The sequence below is a fragment of the Microchirus variegatus genome, assembly GCF_963457635.1.
Source record: "Microchirus variegatus genome assembly, chromosome: 8".
NCBI classification, from domain to species: domain Eukaryota; kingdom Metazoa; phylum Chordata; class Actinopteri; order Pleuronectiformes; family Soleidae; genus Microchirus; species Microchirus variegatus.
The window spans coordinates 18,307,777-18,328,495 of NC_139809.1; the positions used below are offsets into that span (position 1 = coordinate 18,307,777).

Here is a 20,719-nt window from a genome sequence, read left to right on the forward strand (position 1 = left end):
AATTACATTTCAATAGAGAGAATGTCCTGCTGTGCTGGGGTCATTGTACCTCAGTCCTGTAACCTTTGACCTCTGACCCCTGCCAAGGTTTGTATTTATTGGAACATATATCCTGTGTGTTCGCTTTCATTCCGTTGGATTCACAGCCGGGACTTTGAAACAGAAAACGTGTTAACGCCAAGAACAGAAAAAGAAGCTGCCTTCTTTGTGATTTAATCATCTGACCTGTGTGTCAGTGTCAATATCCGCTGAGGATTTCACAGCAGATTGGTGAGTGAGGGTGTGGAAGAGGACGCTGCTGAAACACTGCTCACAACAAACGCCCTTTAAATAGCTATGTTTTCAAGAAAATGCTTAAAATAATGTGTTTTCTTGTTCTTATCGTATAGTATTGCATAGTAAATTCCATGTATTTATAAATGGGCATTTGCATAAATCACACCCTGTGGTGCATCGTCCATAATGAAATAATATGCCCAGGCTGTAGTCACATGGATTAGGGAATCTACTGTATATCTTACATTACAATGGAGAATCTGCATATAAACTATTGAGGTCAGGGGAATAAATGCAGCTGTGGTCAAATCACATTATGATCCCATCCAAAGACAAGTCTGATCCAATGGAGCTGCATCACTGTTTTCTGCAGTACAGTTATTTATTTTAATGTGCAGATGGAAACGGTCCAACTTCAGAGGTGCTTTGTTTAATGAATAATGAACAGATTCTGCTCACAGTGAGAAAGAGTTGATTATATGTAATATTCTGCATGACACTGAAGCACAACATGTGCCAGCAAGTCAATAAAACCCTCACCATTCAAGCATGTCTAGATGTTCATATGTTCATTCATTTTATCTCTTTGAATAGCACAACACTTAAGAGTTTAAACATTAAAAATCATAGAAAAGTGTGTCACCTTTGTGTAAAACAATTAGCAGACAGCAGCTTGTGTTCACTAGTGTTCAGTAAGACTACTTCTATGTAGTTTATTCCTCTTTTCTAAGTCGCTTTGGATAAAAGCGTGTGCTAAATGCTTAGATGTAAATGTGACGACCAGTGTTTGTAAATAAAAGCCTATAAAAAGAATCATCTGCATGTATTTAAGTTAGAACAAATCAGTGGCTGACAGTGGTGATTAAAGGTCCAGATTAGGCTGATGATGATGATGACCACTGTTTTTATGGCTATGACCGGGATTCTGATTAGAAGTGTGCATTCATATTCATTCAGGGCGTGTGCGCTAACATGTCAATGTTCATTGATGTAATAAATAAACTGCAGTATGCTGCATGAAATATCACATATTGTGTAGCAGAATGTTCATAAAATACTGTAGTGACAAGCCCTCTCGTGTAATTCCTCCCTCCCACCGTCCTCTCTCTCCCTTCCTTCCTCCCTCTCTCTCTCGCTAGCTAGCTGCGCTGCACAACATTCACCGGTGTCGTCCAAACCAAGTTGCCGCTTACGCGAATATTCTTCTCCACTATGGACCTGAATAATGTGCTGTCGCAGCTTGAAACGACCACCTCGGAGCAGGCGGAGCATCTCCTGCGTCAGTACAATGGAGAGGTGAGTCGCGACTCTGCTGTGTTTGTGGGAAAAAACGTCAACCAAAACAAACGCCGCCGCTAACGTTAGCTCGTTAGCCCGACGGCTATGCTAGCTTGGAGTTAGCCACCCACACTGATGTCGGCTCACGGTTAATATCGTTACGTTAAACATCACCACACGCCCTAAAGCCCTAACTACTATCAGCGTTAATACGTCGTTTATGACACGCGGCTGGGCTGCAGATGCTAATGCTTCCTGCTGTCAATCTGAAAGTGCACCTGAACTGTCATTTAAACGTAATATATATATACTCTCATATCTAATAAGATGTTTTTTTGACACCGAAGAAGAGACGTATCTGATTTGAAAGGTTCTTGACTAAGTGAAGTGACCCGGAAGTGACTTCGTGACAGCCATTCTAAAAAGATATTTATTCTTTTTGTTCAAACCATATTTAAAACATGAAGGCCAGTGGGTTCCAAAGATCAGCTTTGACAAACACTGCTTTAGATCATAAAAAAGGAACCAGCAGCACAACACATGATTGTGAGAAACATAAAGCGCATGCATAATCATGGACTAAATGAGCCAAAAAAACAGCATATTCGTATGTCTCCTTTTAACATGGGATACACTGAACCATACTTTACATAAGAACTGGGAACAATGCTGCCCCACAATCCAATGCAGCAGCGATATACATTAATAATAATATTAATAACCTTTTTTGTACAGCACTTATCATTATTATGACAAGAGAAATCACTATTGCCATAATCATGTGTCAAATCGTTTTTGTGACTGTGGTGTGTTTCTAACCGCAGTGGTGGGCTTATGTTTGTTTGGTTCACATTTATATTGCCTGCATGGGACAAAGTGTCTGTATTGTGCTTTTCGTCCATTTTCAAACCATTGCACTTTTCATCACAGCAGATCAACATGGTTTAAGTCCACTGTTGCATCGTTAAAAAGTGGTGTGGCTGTGGTAGCCTGAGGGTTAAGTCTCTTTACATTCTTACAAGTCATTTAGGCAAGAGTTATGTTTCAATGAAGTCCACCATCATGGTTGTACAGTCGAGCCAGAGTGTGTATTTTGTGAAGTGGAAACTTAGTTATCGAACAAGTATAATTGTATATACCAATTTTAAAATGACTATCTATCCACTTTTTACACACATACATATATTTTTATGTATATATACATATGTGTATATGTATACATATATATGTATATGTGTATGTATATGTATGTGTATATATATATACTGTATCTACATTGCAGCCTGCAGTCTCACGACTAGATGTTACTATTTATTACACATTTATTATATATATATATAATTTGTTTTCAGAAATATTTAGAATACACATAGGTTACCACTGAAATGTTAGCAAAGGTCATGTTTTTTACTTTGGTTTCTGATTAAAATTAGGACAGAGATAACATACATGTTTTGTGTTGTGGTAAACTTTTATAAAAAATAAAAAGGAATGGTTGATTTGTTTGTGTTTTTGTCAACAATGAACATCATTTCTGTTTCAGAACAGTCGCATTTTTGCCTTTGACCCAAAGGAAGAAGCCTTGCGGAGTGTAAGCACTTTTTTTTTATCTAAGCTGCTTTTTATAAAATGAGTGTTATTTGCTGTAATGACAGAGTTTTGATGCCTGTATCATTGCAGAAGCTGTGCCAGAGTGTGTTGTCAGTACTTGGGAGGAAGGTGCAGCCCAGCTGTCAGAAGACATGTCTGGAGACTCTACGCATCCTGTCCAGAGACAAGAGTGTCCTCGCACCTGTAGCCACCAGGGAAGGCATGTTGACTCTGGGAGGGATGGCAAGGCTTCATGCTGGAGAGGAAGGAGGTGACAATCAGAGAGTCTCTGAGGAAGACACACAGTCAGAGGAGGAGGAGCGGGTGGTGGTGGAGGCCTTGAAGTGCCTATGCAATGTGGTTTACAACAGTCCTGCTGCTCAGCGGGTCAGCATAGAAGTGCAGCTGGCTCACGGCCTGTGTGCCAGCCTGCGTACGGCCCGCACATGGCACCATGAGGTGGGCCTGTTCACTCTGCGCCTTCTCTTTCTGCTGTCTGCCCTGCAGGCCGATGTAAGAGGAATTTTGAGGAGAGAATGCCATGCAGTCAGACTACTGACAGAGGTACTGGAGCACATCCTCGATGTGCGCTGGGTAGGCCCCTATGAAGTTGCCTGTCCAGATTCACAGGCCCTGACCATGCCTGCAGAAGACAATGAGCGGGCAATGGAAGCACTCAAGGCCTTGTTCAACCTTACTCTATCTGTCTCTGGTGAGGTGAGTGTGTTGTGAGCTGTGAGAGTGTATCATTTAGTACTATGGTTTGTACTATGATGCTTTAAGACATACATCATGTGAGATTAGTGGATGTAAACGGAAATATTTCTGGCTCCATCAATTGCTCAATTATTTTATGGATTAGGCTTTCCCTCAAACACAAAGAATATGCATCCATTCATCACAACAGCCAGCCATGTTTGTCCTTAACCATTTGTCCTAAATGACATCATTCTGAGAAATACACTTTACATCTCACTGCTAATTTACTGTCTGTAACACGAGTCAAACACATCAGCTGAATCCGTGTAATGCATATATTACACAAAATGGAACAACATGATTAAATCAACTTAATTCTTCAGTTCATACAAAAACCATCTGCTATAATAAGCTGTGGCCAGTGTGGCACTTAAAGGCTCAGGGCAGCCTTGAAAAACATGAGTAGTAAAATTCATATGAGCTTGTATGTGGGAGACCTCATGAATAGTAAATGCTACACGGCCAACACGACTCTAATGTGCTCCTCCAAAGTCCAAATGTCTGCAGAACCAACCCCATAAATCACCATAAAGTAACCACAAATATTTCTCTGTACCATGTCATTGATACATGACACGCTCACGCTCTCTTAAAAGTTAGTCTGTCATTTGTCGCTGAAACATTTTTTTATGTTATTTCTTGAAATCCTTGTTATGTCCGGAGACATGAAGGTGTCTTTGGGAAAGTCTTAAGAGTCTGGAAAAACATCATCAATCAAACTATAATCAGTTGTGTAGGCTGGATAGGTGTTTACAGTTACATCAGAGAATACGTTTGGTTTCATTTATTTATGACAGTAATGCATGGGCTACTGACACCAGACTTTTATATTTCTTTGTGCTCAATTTTTTTTATTGCTATTAGGACGTGAAAGTCATTTTTAACAAATAAGGGTTTTTCGAAAATAATGACTATAGTAGGACTATAGTTTGAACAGGCTAGAATAGAAACTGTATTTTCTTATCCTGTCAGATCAAGTATCTTCTTGAGGACACTGTGTGAGCAGTGTCATATATTTTGTATTTAATGTACTTAACTGCTACAGCTGAATTTAGAAAATTGGTATCAAAATTGTTTATTCAGTCCATAACATGCAATTTGTACATTGCTCACACGACCCAAAGGCAGCTTGGTTTTTTTAGAAATCCTTCTTTCTTTTGAGTTTTACCCCCAAATATATGTGTAATTGTCGTCTTTTTAAAATGGCTGTGATGCTTCTTTAAATCTTCAAATTTCCATTTCCTGCAGTTCTGAACAATAAAATAGTGTTTTTGATGTTGGTGTTTTTGCACATCTTTGATTGGACAGAAGGATGACCACCAGTTCCGGCTAATCACTGCCATCCTGCGCCACCTGTTGATGCTGAAGACTGAGAAGGAGGAGAAAACAGAGGAAGCACACAGGTAGGAGGCCATTCTGCATTTTATGACACAAGAGACAAGACAAGCAATTTGACACATTTCCCTATAATCTTTACACAGAAATATTATTTCACCACATCGTAAAATAACTTGATGTAGTGCAGTGAGAGGGCGCCTGCTGTGAAGTGTCCACTGAGTAAATCTAAGTTAACTTACTACAAATAAAGACTGTGAGCTGATATTGCCTGTCTTTGAAGCCTTACTCAGGGTTTCATGTTGGAAATTATTTTTGCTGTTGTGATACTTGCAGCTGTGTTTTAGCCAATGCAATAATTATTGTTGTTGCTGCAGTAGCTCCATCTGAAAAAAAAAACTGCGATCTTATAACAGGTTTACATAATTAAAAGATGTCTTTATCCGCAGCCATGCTGTCAACTTGCTGAACAACATGCCAGCTTCCTGCCTCGATGTGTTAATCGATGTGCCAGTCCAAGGAGGACATGAGAGTTATGGTGGGAAAAACATGGATGCAATCCAGGTGTTAATAGATTTCATGGGGAAAAGGATCGACAAGGTAAAATTCCTCCTCTGCATGGATTAGACAGCGTAAACCGTGAATGTCCTGTATGCCGTATGTGCTCATGTTTCCTCAGTTACAGTGTACGTGTAGCAGAATACATTTCCATCAGATGTTATTGACAGTAGAGAACACAACATCATTTTGAGCCCATGTGTAAACCACTAAACACACTCCAAACATAGAGAAACACAGTGCAGTGAGCCATTGTGGTGTTTTTCCACTATCACTGACTGGCCAAAAACAAAAATCACAAACACCTACTTTACTTTGCCCTTTGCCTGTGGGGTTAGTGTGATGACCTGGGGTTGCTTCAGTTGATCAGGTCTAGGTTCAGCAAAGTTATGTGGCCAAAACGAGGCCAGTGCCAGGACTCATAAGGCTCATATTGAGTCATTATTTACACGAATGGAGAATCTTTGGGATGGGCTGAGGGAACACAGTGAAACACAAATGAGAAAAAGAATGTATAAATAACAGAAACAGGAGACACATGTCTGTCATCTTTGTGTTTTCATCTACAGTTCAGCTGTCCTCACCTCTTTGTCCTTCCCATTACTCATGTGTGCATGACTGGTTGACATTCATCCAGTACTTCAACTCATGTAGCATGTGAAGCTGTTGTGCTGTTTGTCACTCCAAGCAGGGCTCCAACTACAAAGAGGGGCTGACGCCAGTGCTTAGCCTTTTAACAGAAGGATCCAGACACCACAGAGAGATCCGCAGATTTATCAAAGCTCAGGTACAGTCACTGCCCATACACTAAAATAGTTGATTCTTTTGAATGACCCTTTATATATTTCATAGTGTGTGTCTTTTTTAAGTCCTGATTTAGGCTACATTCATACTACTACATTTTCACACAGTTTTCAGCTCTGTTTTGAAGTCATTTGTGACCATTTTGGAACACCATGTGTGCCAGTGTAGGCAGGAAGTTGATTCAATCCTCTGAAGTTGTACTTATTTTACTTATTCTACTGATGAAAGAACGAGGAAGTGAAAGGGAACCAAAAAGCATGTGCTTTTTGTTAACAGCTGATTAAGTAATGGCAGATAAAAAACTAGTCAGTAAGGGAAACCTGATAACTGTGTCATCCTTTTCAAACATCTTCAACATTCTCTATTTTCAGGGCACAAAGACACAGATAAGAGAGGAACATAAAAAGTCAAACTTCTGTGTATTTGAATGAAAACAGGCTGTCGCCTCAGTCATTGACTGTTTGTAGTGACTGAAAAACAATCATCATGACTATTGAAAATGTCTTTGATTTTAGGTACTTCCTCCACTGAAAGATGTGAAGATCCGCCCAGAGATTGGCACCACCACCAGAAACAAGTTGGTTCGCCTGATGACGCATGTGGACATGGGGGTGAAGCAGACCGCTGCAGAGTTCCTCTTCGTTCTCTGCAAAGAGAGTGGTAAGAGGGCGGCAGGCGGGTCGAGGCTGGACACATGAGATGGAAATACTCATTTGTTTATATGTAGACGAGTGTGGTTTAGACCACATTCCTACCTGGTATTAACATCCATCCTCAGTGATCGCTGTAAGTACAGGTGAACTGTACTGAATACCAGGCCATAGATTCTTAACACCTGCATAAATAAAACTACAGGTTGGCTAAACCTCACTCTTTATATGTTAATGGTTTCCTATTTCAGTGGACAACCTGTTGAAGTACACAGGATATGGAAATGCAGCAGGACTCCTCGTGGCTCGAGGTCTTCTTTCTGGAGGAAGAGGAGAGACTCAGTACTCTGAAGATGAAGACTCAGACACAGAAGAATATAAGAATGCCAAACCATTGTGAGTAAATAGACCGAGTCTCAGAATAAAGCTTTAACATGTAGTAAGTACACAGGTGAACATTGAGCTTGCTCATCTGCTTATTTGCAGCATTAACCCCATCACTGGTCATGTGGAGGAGCCCATGCCCAACCCCATAGAAGAGATGACCGAGGAGCAGAAGGAATACGAGGCTCAGAAACTGGTCAATATGTTAGACAAGCTGTCAAGGTAACACATATTTGTTAAAGGCACATGAACGTACTGCTAAATGTTGCATTGTTCATAGAAATGTAAAGGTCACATAGATTTCACAATATTGTAAGAAAAATCGGCTCCAATTACAGAGACCACAGCTCCATGCTAACCATCATCATTTGCACGGCAAAAAATCTTAGAGGTGCTTTCTTTACAGAAACTGTTTGTGTCCTCTTATAAAAAGTGCAACTTGCATGGTCATCTAAAACAACAAAATACATGAAAAATATCTCCTTTCTTTAGAAACACTCTCACAAGTAAAGGCCACAGTATACTTCTCCGACTGCGTAAACCACGGAGACCCCTCGAGCCTTCATACTTCTCCGTCGTGGTGACGGATACGCACTGCAATTTCCTGCCCGAGCAGTAGGGGGTCACAGTGGCCGTTTCTCACTTTTCTGTGTCACGGAAGTTTTAAGATAATTTGAGGAGAGAAATCGGCCATTTAGAGTCTAAACATGTGCTGTGTGTGTTAAGATATGACGTATTATAGTTTGGCAGCTCACGAGGTGGCGCACCATTACTTTGCTTCTCACTGTGGTGGCGGCTAATATGCTGCTGCATGTTGCTCGTGTTGCCACTATATGTTGATTTTAAACCGCTTGGTGCATCCTCTATCTCAAAGTTGTTGCCTACCGTCGCCATGTCTTCCCTCGTTCTGTGCCCCGTACCTACGTAGTGACGTAAGTCACCAACCAGTGACTTTTTTTAAGATAACGTAACCTATTTAAAAAAAAAAAGAAGGAAAATAATATATCCTACCTCTCTCGCTTTCGCGATAAAAAAATTCTGTCAACCGGTGCGTATCGTCACGCATTTGTACCGATTGTTACATCCCTATTACTTTGTGTAGGTTTTTGGATCCAGACCCACACGAGCAGTCATCACTTGTTCCAGGGCTCACGGCTAATACCACACAAATGTTTATTGGCAGGATATATAAATATGTTGATACTTCTGTTACTGGAGATCGTGGTGTGAGGAAAGATTGCAGGTTGCCATGTTTACTGTTGATGGTTTGTTGATACATGAGGATGGAGGGAATGTGTGTGTGACAGAAAGTTTAATAGAAGGAATTCATGTTTCCTGGTTGGAAAGGGAAAAACGTGACACAAAGAAAGATTTAATGATCCATTATGTTTCCTTTCCTAATGTGCTAAACTTTTCCTCCCTGCTCATATTATTCATATTACATATGACTTATTGTTGTCTGCTCAGAGGCCCTTTTGGAGTCTGACCTTTCCTTAGTGAAGAGAGGCTAACGTTCGTCAAGCACAATGTCTTTTAGAAGAGTAACAGTGAGCTCGCTCCCTGCCAACTGATTCATCAGAGGAAGAATCTCTTGCCATTAGCTGCAGCTTCAATTAGACCTGGATTTCCAGCACGCCGCAGTATTCAGCTGGAGTAAATGGAAGCTGCCGGGACACGGCTGCAACATCATTACCTCTTCTCCGTTAATTATCACCTAATTGGCACACAGTCAGCTTTGTCGCTCCTTGTTCCCTTTGTGTGCCACATTCAGGTTTTTAAAAACACACATGTCATGACTTTATTCTTCTCATTCTGAGAAGCCAGACTGACAGTGGACTGAGACAGAGGTACAGCTAGACAAAGCAATTTGGGTGGAACGTGGGTGAAGAGGGAAAGCCACGAGTCAGAAGAAAGCTGACCTCGTCATTGTCCAACCAGAGAGTGGGTTGAGCTGTAATGAGGCACGTGTGGCCAGAAGAGGAAGATTCCTTTTCTGAGACTGTATCCTCTTTCTTCTCTCTTCCTGTGGAGGTTAAAGATTTGGTGACAACCGAGAGGTGCTTCGTCATTGCACTCACCGCTCTAAGGAGATAGCTCAAAGCCCTACAAGAATGTGCTCTCCTAACTGCTTCACTGATCCTCCAATTAGCACATATTCTACACCCACATCTGCCAGACTCCCGGTCCTGACACTGATGAGCAGCAGATGAGAGGCTTTTTTTTTGCTCTAATTGGTGGAGATGATGTTTGTTGTGTCTCGTTGGTCCTCATTATTACTGACTCTGACGAGTGACACAAGGCTGTACACGTTCTGCAGCAATGGAAAGATGTGACTATTCTACAATATTCTCACATTTAACCACCTCACCGTACATAAAGCTGCAGTATGTAACTTTTGGGGATTGTTGTTAAAACAAGCAAAACTATCAGGCCTGACTGAGGGAGCATTTGTGTGTGTTTGAGGGTTGGGGCAGGGACAAGAGGTGTTTTGAGCAGAGAAGCATCCATTCTTTGTGTTTTCAGCCAAACTCACTTTACCAGCACACTGTTGCTGTTGCCTCCGTCTGTCTTATCAAAAAAACAACCCACTTTCCGGTGTGCAGAGTGGGAATGTCGCTGGGCGACAAAAGCTTTATTGAGAAGCAGACGGTAGATTTTTAAAAAAAATATGAATGTCGATATCTGCAGAAGTTGTCAGCCCATCTCACCAAACAACGTTTGTAATATGAAACGGGTTCATGTCTGAAAACGAAAGGCTTTCCCTGGTACATCTTTACTGTCTTATGTCCAAGACTTGAGGACCCCTCACTCAATGCCCCGTGCCCCACCCCCACACCTCGACTGGCCCTTGTCGGTGCATCCCCTTTCCCTGTCGGCCCTCACCCCGCCTCCTCCTCTTCCTCTTCTGTGGGAGTTTAATTAGAGGATCAGCACTCAGACTAATCTCCTCAAAGCTACGGCTGCCCCTTCATACTAATCCAATTATAGCTGCACTTTTGTCACCACTCCCTCTCTGATGATTTGTCATCAGAGATTTAAAGAGCATCATTTTCAATCATTTCAAAGATTCAAACACAGATGGACGCTTGGTCTCCTGTTATTTCCTACGATAACAAACCCTGATAATGACAAGTTAAAGCTGGTATCTTCTGGATATTCACACAATGCTGATGAAGCCTATCAGCTACACGTGACTCTCTGTGTTTCTCAGAACTAAACACAGGAAGTGATTCATTTTATGTCATGACAACTGGAGGCAACAGTAGTGCCTACAAAAGTGAACTCTTTGAGCAGTTTGATTAATAAATAAATGGATAAATGTGCTGCTGCTGTATACACACAAACACTCCTGCAGTCAGGTCTGTTTTCAGATGCAGCAAACACAGAAACAAAAAGTGATGACTAACTGAACATGTGATGCCTGATGATGTTTTTGCTCTTGTGTCTCCAGGCAGAACCTGATTCGGCCCATGGGCGTCAGACCGGACGGGAAGTTAGCACCTCTGGAAGAAACACTCTGTGATCTACCTGAAGACAACTCAGACTCTGACTCTGACTAGTGCTCTCTACACTGACGCCACGTTTTCCACAAGCCCACCAGGTCAACCCGCCTGAAGCTGTGTCCCATTTCAAAGGCTGGATCCTGTGAAGGATGGAAAGGTGGGTCCTTCAGAGAAGCTACAACACCCAAGTCCAAAACAGAGTCTTAAAGTCTACAGCTTGGAAAAAAAAAAAAAAAAACAGCAGGTGCCGGATCAGAGTAGTGCTGCAGGGATGGTTCCCTGCAAAGTAGTCCAAGTAAACAGATAATCTGTTTGACTCACACTCACACAGAGGACTCCTCCCTTTATGCAGATGATTTGATCCTTCAAAGTGCTGCATCTTTGTAACTTCTACTTGTCTGCAGGTTTATATTTGACATCCGCTTTCTTCCTTTTCAACTGATCAGTAACCGATGAGCACTCAAGCATTCAAAACTAAAAGCTAAACGCGGTCGAGTGATATTCCTCACTTCTTTAAACACGACTCAGATGCAGTGGATTGTGGGATAGTAGTAGCTGCAAAGAAACGTTCCCTCATGCGTTGAAGCGATGCATTTTTCTGATGTTTTCAGTCTTGTTAATGCAGTTTGTGATGATCCAGCCCTGAAGTGGGACTTTAGGGGTCTGTTCTCCACAGTGGAAGTGGACTTAGTGTGATGCACCTTTGTGGTTAACTGTTGTACCTTCCTCATTTACTTTACTGCTCCAGAAGGTTGAGAGGTTGAAAACACTCATGTTTTTTAGTTTGTTAAAAGTGTAGTTAGATCTAAATTATCATTCCTTCACCGTTTGTTTTTTTCCGCCACTGTTTTTACTACTAGATAATCCAAGTGCACATTATCAACACACATGTAAACGTGTGACGTTGGCCTGTCCAGATCGGACCAGTGTTGATGTATATTTAGAAACCAGGCAGTGCCAGTGTGAAGAGTTTGACCTTGTAGCTCACAGTGAGTCTGTATTTATTTGTGTATTTTTCATGAATGCTGCACATCAGTTAGTTGCCAAGGAAACTTTCAGGATTCAGGGCTCACACTTATTTCACTGGAAGGTGGTTTGATTCAAAAATGAACTTTAAAATTAATGGATGCTGCATTCTCTGGTGATGGACGGTAAAACTGTTTTCTGACTTTTGTGGACTCCTGACTCTTCTGTCAAATCTGCATGAAGTTGACTCTGTTCTCAGTCATGTGATTTGTTTTCTACATTTAAATATTTGCTAATTTTATTTCATTTTTTTTTAGTCCATGTATGAACTGAATAAGAATTCTTTGTGCTGGTGCAGTTTTTCATTAAATGTATAGAACACTTCCACTTGTGAAGTTGAGTGCACGATAGATGCAACAGATTTGGACTTTGAACAAATGGAAAGAAAACCCCTCGAACCCAGAGGAATTGAACTTAAACCAGAGAGAACACAAGTCATTATTTGAGGATTCTGTCACATGACCTCTGAATCACCACTACTGCCTCCTCACAAACATTAATGGAGATCATTTAGGAATCAAATAAGTGGGAAAACCAACATAAGTGTCTTAGTAAGATGATGAGCCTGCATGAGCTGTTAAGTCAGCTTTAATGCACCGTGTCATTAGATCAGCAGTTCTGGCAGTAAAGGCCATAGCACAAGTCACAGTCTCTTCTCATCAAACCATTCAGTGGCCATTTTTCTTCTTGGCTTCAGGTTTTGTTTGTGTTGTATCTTTGAATCTGTTTCTTTTCGCGCATGTTAATACCATATTTTCCTGCATTGTTATTATTATTATTATTATTATTATTATTATTGTGGGAAACATTAAAAGTGCATGTTGTTCACATTCTCTCCATTTGAAAAGTCTATGTTAGGAAAACTGTTTTGTTCTTTTTGCACATTGTTAAACTGTAAATAGCACTGCTCTTATAGTGAGGCGTCGAATGAAAAGTAAATAAAGTGAAGGAGAACATTTGCCGTTCTTTGACTTCTAACAAGGACACAAAAGCAAATAACACCATTTTATTAAATATTGTTTAAAATACAGTGAGCTAAAACATGAACAAGAATAAGAATGCAGTATTTACAGGAACATCGTTATTTACAGGGTTCAGACTTTTACTAACCCACAAAAATAAGTGCTTTAAATATGGCTGCAGACCTTTCTGATATTGTGCACATGATCGGATGATGATGATCATCGAACATCCAAGATGAAGAAGTAAAATCATCAAACCGGACTTGAACTGAAGAGGAAACGGCCTCAGTGTGGTCTCATCCATGGTACATTGCGTCAGTGGCTCAGGTTGGAGGACGCAGAGCTCTTGCTGTCCGTCTCTGAATCGCTCTCCTCGCTGCCACTGCTGACTGCTCTTTGACCTGGAGGCTCTGACTGAACTCTGCCCTGGCAAAATGTCTGTCCACTCACTGATGGAGCGTCGTTTATCAGTGTCAGGATACTCTGCAGAGATGATTTAAAAAGTCCAGAAAGAGTTCAATCCTTCAGTGTTTGACCATTTTATACAACCAAGACAACCAAACAAAAATCTATGGTGCTTAAGATGGAACTCACCCCAGTTTGGAGACTTCTCATCAGCTCTGTGATCTCGTCGTTCCAGTCGAGCATTTCGGCAAACCTGCGGACCGTGACCTCCAGGTCGCCCAGCTCCATGTGGTCACCTTTCCGAAGCGGAACCTTCTCAAACGGACCCACGGCGTGTCGGTTCAGGAGGAGACGTGGAACAGAAGAGCGTACTGTGTTCACAAGGCTGGCGAAAGGCTCAATCTGAAACAGATGTATTAGCAGACAGCATTTTTATACACAAATATCCTCAAAATCAGTTTAAAGCATTGAGGACTGATAGTTTTACCTGTAGAGATGTTCCCATGATGATTAGCAGGTCTGCTTTGGGGAAGTCTTTTGTGTGGAGGAAATACTTTTGAGGAAGGTCCTCTCCAAAAAACACAACGTCAGGTTTGACTGTAGCTGCACAAAATGTGCATATGGGAACTTTGTTGTTCATTATTGCATGCTGTAAGAAAAATAAAAATAATGCAGGAAACATTACTCTGGTGTCAAACAGAGAAATGGCTGCTGTTGTTTTCTGACATACCTTAGCCTCTTCAGCAGGATACACAGTATAGCATAAGTGACAGGAAGCTGTAGCAAAACTACCATGAGCCTCCACAAGTTTGTCATCTGGGATACCACACACTGTGAAGAAGGTTATTCAAAAATGATCAACATGAACCCAACAGCGACAACTGAAACGAGGACCACTCGCAGTCACGCTAATGGATATACATGAGAAATTAGTTTGGAATCATGAGAGCAACTGTACCACGACTGTTCGACTGTACCAAGTTTGGTCAAAATCTGAACAATTCTTTGCGACACACAAAAGAAAACATTTAACGCAATTTTGGCCACTTTCTCTCGCGTCAACATTTCTGGAGTAAGCCAGACAGTCTCACCAAATTTCGTCCGGATCCGATTACTTTCGTCTGACCATGACCCAACTTTGGGGGGGCACTATAGAGCCCTGGGTCTACAAACGGGTCTGTGCCCGATGCCACTATCGCATTTTTTCCCGACCCGACCTCTAAGCCAAATTTCAAGAGTTTTTATGCACGTTAATCAGAGCAAAATAGCAATTTTAACTAGAGCTGAAACGATTAATCGATTTCTAATCGCCAACTATTTTGATAATTGATTAATCGGTTTGAAGCCTTTTTCATGATTAAAACAAGATTTCTGATTGTTTCAGGTTCTTAAATGTGAATATTTTCTTGGTTTCTTTGCTCCACATAAAAAATAAATCATTAAAACTGAATCATATTGGTTTGTGGACAAAACAAGAGAACATAATTTATCAACGTTTTTTTTAACATTTTATGACATTTTATGGACCAAACGATTCATCGAGAAAATAATCGACAGATTAATCGATTACGAAAATAATCGTGAGTTGCAGCTCGGATCTTAACACTCGCACTTGTGCTCAGGCCCTAATGATGCAGTCGTTATTGTACTGAATGTTTGTGAGCTCACAGTTTGATTCTGTTCAGTCTGACTCACGTTTCTCCAGGCCATCGATGTTTTGCGTGTACATTCGGAGCAGCAGGCCTTTGTGATGGAGCATGCGGATGAAATAGTGGATGTAGTTGGGTCGATGGCTGCCAGGATACAGAGCTTTGGCCAAAGAGAAGAACGGCTGCGGGTCATTGGAGAAGTATTCGATGTTGAAAATAGCTTCTGGGTATGGGATGTTGTACTTTTCCAAGTTGGCGTAAAGTCCTGTCCCTGGAGTTCTAGGAAAAATGTGGAAACATGGGGTTCTTTAATATTTTCATATGCAGCATTTATGTGATTTACACATTTTACACCATCTAGTGGTGAAGCTGCAGACGACATGGCAGCATAGAACCGTCTACCTAGACCTGGGATCAGAAAGTAAATGTGGTCGATTTTTTTGTGTAAGTAATTGAATATTTGGGCCAGAACATGGAGTCTTCATCAGTCCCTTCAAACAAAACATGTTGTCTTTAATCAAGAGGTTGTTATGAAGTTAAATTTGTGTGAGATACGTTCTCTTACTGTTGATATTTGCTGTGCATCATTTCAATTTGAGGAAGTACTGCTGCTTCTTTGAGCCCAACATATGCAGGTGGTTTTTATTTGTATTTTTCAAACCAAACATTTCGTTTTGGTTAAACCGGCCAATTCTTGCAGCAGAATCTTTGAACCATTCATATTTTTCTGAACTGCCGATGTTAGGTGTCCAGAGGGAAACAAAGCCAAAGACAACAACAACCTGAAGTCTGGGATGCCGCTGGCTGTGCTGATCCCTGCTCCTGCCACCACCACCACATTTTTACAGCGTCCGAGCTTCACCAGTCGAGCCACAGAGGCCAGGCCTCCTCTGGACGTAGATCTGGATCCAGAGGATTCACCGTCCTGCACAGATGTCTTTCCTTTACTGAAGAACAGGACAGGAAAAGACAGAAAAGACGTGGTCAGGTTTTTTTTTTTTTGCTTCAGACTACACACTGCACATCCTCAGTGGCCTCTGCTGTAGCCTGTACACACACGTGTATACATGTAAACACAGTTTTATTCATCACATGTTCAACCACTCAGGTTATTTCCCTGACACCTGCACACCACCATGAGGTTAACAAACAGCAAACAAGAATACTGTATTCATCCCACACAAGCAAGACATTTTCTCATTAGTATATCCCTTCTTCTTCCAAAATGGAAATGTTTGATTGTTGAGAGAAATCATGTTATCCTTCCTTTAGCATCTTCAAGCGTGTAGATAATGACACCTGGACTAAACTGGAGCAGATACAGATGCACACATCTACAAAATGACCTGGATGATGAAGAACCTTTAATACAGTGGATCCCGATGACCAAACTTTAATATTCCGGTTGATTATAAAGTCAATGTGTCGTCCTCACCTCGTGTGAACAGCATCTCGTCCACTCACACTCATCTTGCTGAGGTCTTGGGCCAGAACCGAGTCGCCCTGCTTCTTCCGCTGTTTTCCATACGGGCCCGGCCCAGAGTCTCGAGTCTGTGTTGGGTCACGGTCTGCCGTGGTCTGGGAGCTGGAGCTGCGGGTGATTCTGTTGACTGAAGGTTGGGGGACTTTTTTAAGGGACCTGGACCTGGATCTGTCCATTCCAACACCTGGTGACGAGCAAAGAGAAGGACAAACTCCTCAATCATCACGGTTTGAAACTGAATTATTATGAACACAGGCTTTGACCTACGGTCAAGTACGCTTAGATTTTGGTGGTGGAACTGTGGGAAAGTGAGCAGCCTCAGGAGAAGGAGAGGTTGTGCTTTCTCCAGTTTAGAGTTTCTGAATGCACTAATTAGATGTTGACTCGTTTCCAGTGATTTGCTTTTATTTCTTCGCTCTCGCTCCGTCTTCCCTGTCCCATATTTAAAAAGCTGTTAGACTGAAATCACTGTGCTCGCCTTTTCTCTGCATTCCCTTTGCACAGAGAGAAGGTGAAACGTTTTAAAACCGTCAACTGTTGAACAAAAGCTAATGGCTGCAATATATTTAGCTACCCCCCCCCCTCTCTGCTCCTTAGCAGCTATGCTAATACAGTCCACAGCTGTGGCAGCTTTACTGTTCAGGGAGAGCGGAGGGTCGAGCTGTGGGTGGTGGTGGGGGGTGAGAGTTAAAAAGAGGGGTGGCAGAGGTGAAAGAGAACCATAGATTGCCTGTGTGTCAACAAACCCAGCTGGGAGAGAAAAGAGGATGCCCCCTAACGGCCCCCTTAAACTGAGGAGGAGGAGGAGAGTGGGGTTCAGAGATAAATGATACGGAGGCAGGATTCAGTAAAGAAGAGGGAACAGAGGGGGAGGAGGAGGAGGGGGTCTATGCCAGTGCTATTCTCGGCCTTCAAACAACTTCCATGAGGGATGAGTGAGAGTGATCGGGCAGAGAACAAGGAAACAAAAGAGCTACAAGCCATAAACCACCACTGCCTCAGAGGGCAGTTTAGCGATAAGAGCAGCACCTTATCGCCTTCCGGAGGAGGAGGATGAGAGAGGTCACTGCAGGTGCTGGATGATGATGGGAAAGGGAAAAAAACAGCTTTAAAATCTCATTTTCCCCAGACTGCTTTCACTTCAGGTACTCAATCTTCTTTCACTGTGACCCCACATTACAACTTTTTCTTTTTTCCCTCCTGCACATCCCGATGAACTATTAAAAACAGTAGGAGGGTGAGGGTCTCTGCTTTTGTCTGGACTCCTCTCAAAAAGACACTGCTGTGTACAGGGCAATAAATCACCGGCCCAGTTATTAAGGTCTCACACAGATGGTGCAGTGGAGCAGCAAGTCAACACGACCAGACCCGGCTCAACAGAGCAAACTCACACATCCAGCCACTTGGCTCATGGATATTATGAACTTCATAGATCAAATTTGACTTGAACATGAGAGTCCTTCACGAAAAACAAACCTCAGAATAATGACTGGAGGAAATGTTGGTGGTTACAGCAGTCACATGAGAGAAGCAAAAGGCAAAGCTTACACCTCAGAGCAAGTGCACTGAGGTTAGTGTTTTTAGATCGACTACACAACTTCGGTAATGACAAATGAATCCCAGTATAAATGACAAAAGGCTTTAAAAGGATTTCAGAGCCAACAGTCCCACCCCTCTCCCCTCACACACACACACTTGCTTGGCCTTTCACAGCCCAGTGGGTCTCAGTCCAGGATGTCCCGGACCTCCAGGATGTCCGGGACCACCAGGAGTGAGGACACAGTCCTACAACACCAGGCACACTTCACTGTTACCATTAGAATTACTGTCCTCTTTTACAGCTTCAGACGCTGAGAACAAAGTAAGAATAATTTGTTCTCCTGTCATTTATTCAGATCTAAAAATACAGTATGTGATTTTTATGGAAATCAATACCCTAAAACCAGCCTACTCAATTGCACCCCACATCAACCTCTTAGTGGCCCAGCCAGTGGTCCCACCAGAGACACTTTTAAAGTGGACCTAGACCGGAAGTTCTAATTAACGCTGTTTTTAGTGTGTATCTGCGTCATTACCTTGTTTATGAAGCCCTGAAGTTTAGAAACAAACAGTTCAGCCATTGCTGAGAACGCTGTGTTTTATTGTAATCTTGGGCTGAGCGAGATCTCACTTCTGGTTACGTAAACAGCAGATCCTCCTGCTCCGGGCACGAGTCAGGGCACATCTGGTTGTGTGCATTGAACCGCAGAAGAAGAATAACGTCCGTTGTGGAGGTGTTTCACGAGCGACAGTGTCTTCTGACTCTGGGTCTGACTCCGGGTCAAAGTCATAAAAGGGACTGCGGCGGGGAGTCGTGAAGAAGCTATTTTTAAACATTGTTAAAACAATGTTTTGATCACGAGGAGCAGTGCATCCACCGTTCCAGATGGGGGAGCTGCGCTTCTGAGAGCTGGTGTGCTGATTATGTTACTTCCGGGTACTGGCCAGTCACAAGACAGTTGGGAAGGCTCTACGCTGGCTGGCCAATCACAACGCGGGAGCAGATAAACACACAAAAAAAAAACAGCGTTAATTGGTACTTCTGTTCTATGGGAGATTTAAAACGATGTCGCAGCAGTTTCAAGCAGCCGTGTTATGATGACAGAAGGTACACAGGGGGTACTTTGAAGTCAAGAAAAACAACGACTAGAGTCGAGTAGAGCTAGAGCTAGAAGTGTGTCATAGAAAAGCACACATTTCTCTGTCCTTTTGAAGATGAATGATGAATAAAATGAGCGCAGCACTCTGTGTAGCCGGAGAGCATTGACAGTAGGGATGTGAATCTTTGGGTGGCTCACGATTCGATTCCGATTCTTAGGGTCAGGGTTAGGGTTAGATTCGATTCAAAATCGATTCTCGATTCAACAGATTCAAAAATGTACACAATGTATAGTGTGTTAAGGCAAATTATGGCATCAAAACAATACAGTTTGTATAAGATAAAAAATGTATATACATTTGTTTTTTTTAAGTTTAGGAATCGATTCTGAATCGTGGATGATTAGAATCGCGATTCCTATGTGAATCGATTTTTTCCCCCACCTCTAATTGATAGTTCTTTTGTATCCTGTTAAACACACTTTGAGATGTGTCATGACGTTCATTATGCTTATCATGCTTATTATTATTATATCTTATTTCAAAGAGAAACAATTGTTATGAGTCAATACTGTGCACTATATTGCTTTTATGTACTTTGAGGTGTGTGAAGGACAGTTATGACCAACCAACTGGAATGAGTTATTTTTTTTAACAATTACTGATGGTGAATTTGACCTCTTCACTTAACTCATCCTTGTTACACACCAGTCATGAACACACACACACGATCTGGGCGCAGGAGCAGCTCTTATTTAGGGATTCTTCGTGGCATTTGAAGTTGAACTGAGCCCAATTCCTTTGGTCTTGTCCATGGGCTGCCAAGAGTGTAAAAGCTTATTGTCAACACAGGTATAGTTCTTTGTTGTTGTTCTTTCTTTGTTCTTATTTTTATGAACATTTTTGATGCATCCGTGTCAGATGACCAAATTTAAAAGGTGGAAAAATCAATCAACATGAATTCTTACAAATACATTTGTGCTGCTTTATAATGTATAATGACCTGCTGCTTACTGGATGTGGCTAAATTTCTTGGTTTGATAATGTGGCCCAACTGTGTTTGTAAATGAAAAGCCCTTTGACACTTTGAACCCCTCATGTATTTCCTCTGGAAATATTGTATTGGACACTAAAGTGACTAAATGAAAATGATCGTAGAACTCAACGTACAGTGAAGTCTGTAAAAAGGAGTGTGTAGAAAATGAAATGAATAACAAAGAACTTACCTTGTCACCTTATCTCTCCCTCCATCATAATCTAATCTTATTGGGAATGAATCCGTTTCCTGTGAAAAGTCTGTCGCAGACTATTTACACTACTGTATTTAAACATTGGTCACACTGGTGTTAGCTCATGATGTGTACAATGAATAACTAATGAAACCCATCACTAGTAGTCACGGGCTCAATTGTAACTCGCT

At 41.8% G+C, this 20,719-nt stretch overlaps 2 protein-coding genes across 3 annotated transcripts; one reads left to right on the forward strand and one right to left on the reverse strand.

The window, feature by feature from the left end:
* The first annotated feature begins 1,439 nt into the window (after positions 1 to 1,439).
* Positions 1,440 to 11,256, forward strand: ric8b (RIC8 guanine nucleotide exchange factor B). 2 transcript variants are annotated; one of them, XM_083893361.1, is made up of 10 exons: positions 1,440 to 1,572; positions 3,098 to 3,145; positions 3,235 to 3,861; positions 5,212 to 5,306; positions 5,688 to 5,838; positions 6,485 to 6,583; positions 7,116 to 7,260; positions 7,502 to 7,646; positions 7,737 to 7,856; positions 11,086 to 11,256. In XM_083893361.1, exons 1-10 carry the CDS (start codon positions 1,489 to 1,491, stop codon positions 11,192 to 11,194), a joined length of 1,623 nt encoding a protein of 540 aa, XP_083749487.1. In that variant the 5' UTR covers positions 1,440 to 1,488; the 3' UTR covers positions 11,195 to 11,256. The 2 variants fall into 2 exon arrangements, with proteins under 2 accessions (XP_083749487.1, XP_083749488.1); XM_083893362.1 differs by having other exon boundaries at positions 6,488 to 6,583.
* Positions 11,257 to 13,440: 2,184 nt separating this feature from the next.
* Positions 13,441 to 16,838, reverse strand: LOC310930814 (NAD-dependent protein deacetylase sirtuin-3; the record flags this gene model as incomplete). The annotated part of the gene is made up of 7 exons (XM_083893865.1): positions 13,441 to 13,563; positions 13,720 to 13,932; positions 14,018 to 14,179; positions 14,261 to 14,361; positions 15,226 to 15,458; positions 15,962 to 16,126; positions 16,615 to 16,838. 7 exons carry the CDS (start codon positions 16,836 to 16,838, stop codon positions 13,441 to 13,443), a joined length of 1,221 nt encoding a protein of 406 aa, XP_083749991.1.
* Between the last annotated feature and the right edge of the window lie 3,881 nt (positions 16,839 to 20,719).

Coding starts and splice junctions, on each gene's coding strand:
- ric8b (XM_083893361.1), top strand. CDS start 1,489: ATGGACCTGAATAATGTGCTGTCGCAGCTTGAAACGACCACCTCGGAG. Junction 5,307..5,687: donor AAAACAGAGGAAGCACACAG/GTAGGAGGCCAT, acceptor CTTTATCCGCAG/CCATGCTGTCAACTTGCTGA. Junction 7,647..7,736: donor TATAAGAATGCCAAACCATT/GTGAGTAAATAG, acceptor GCTTATTTGCAG/CATTAACCCCATCACTGGTC.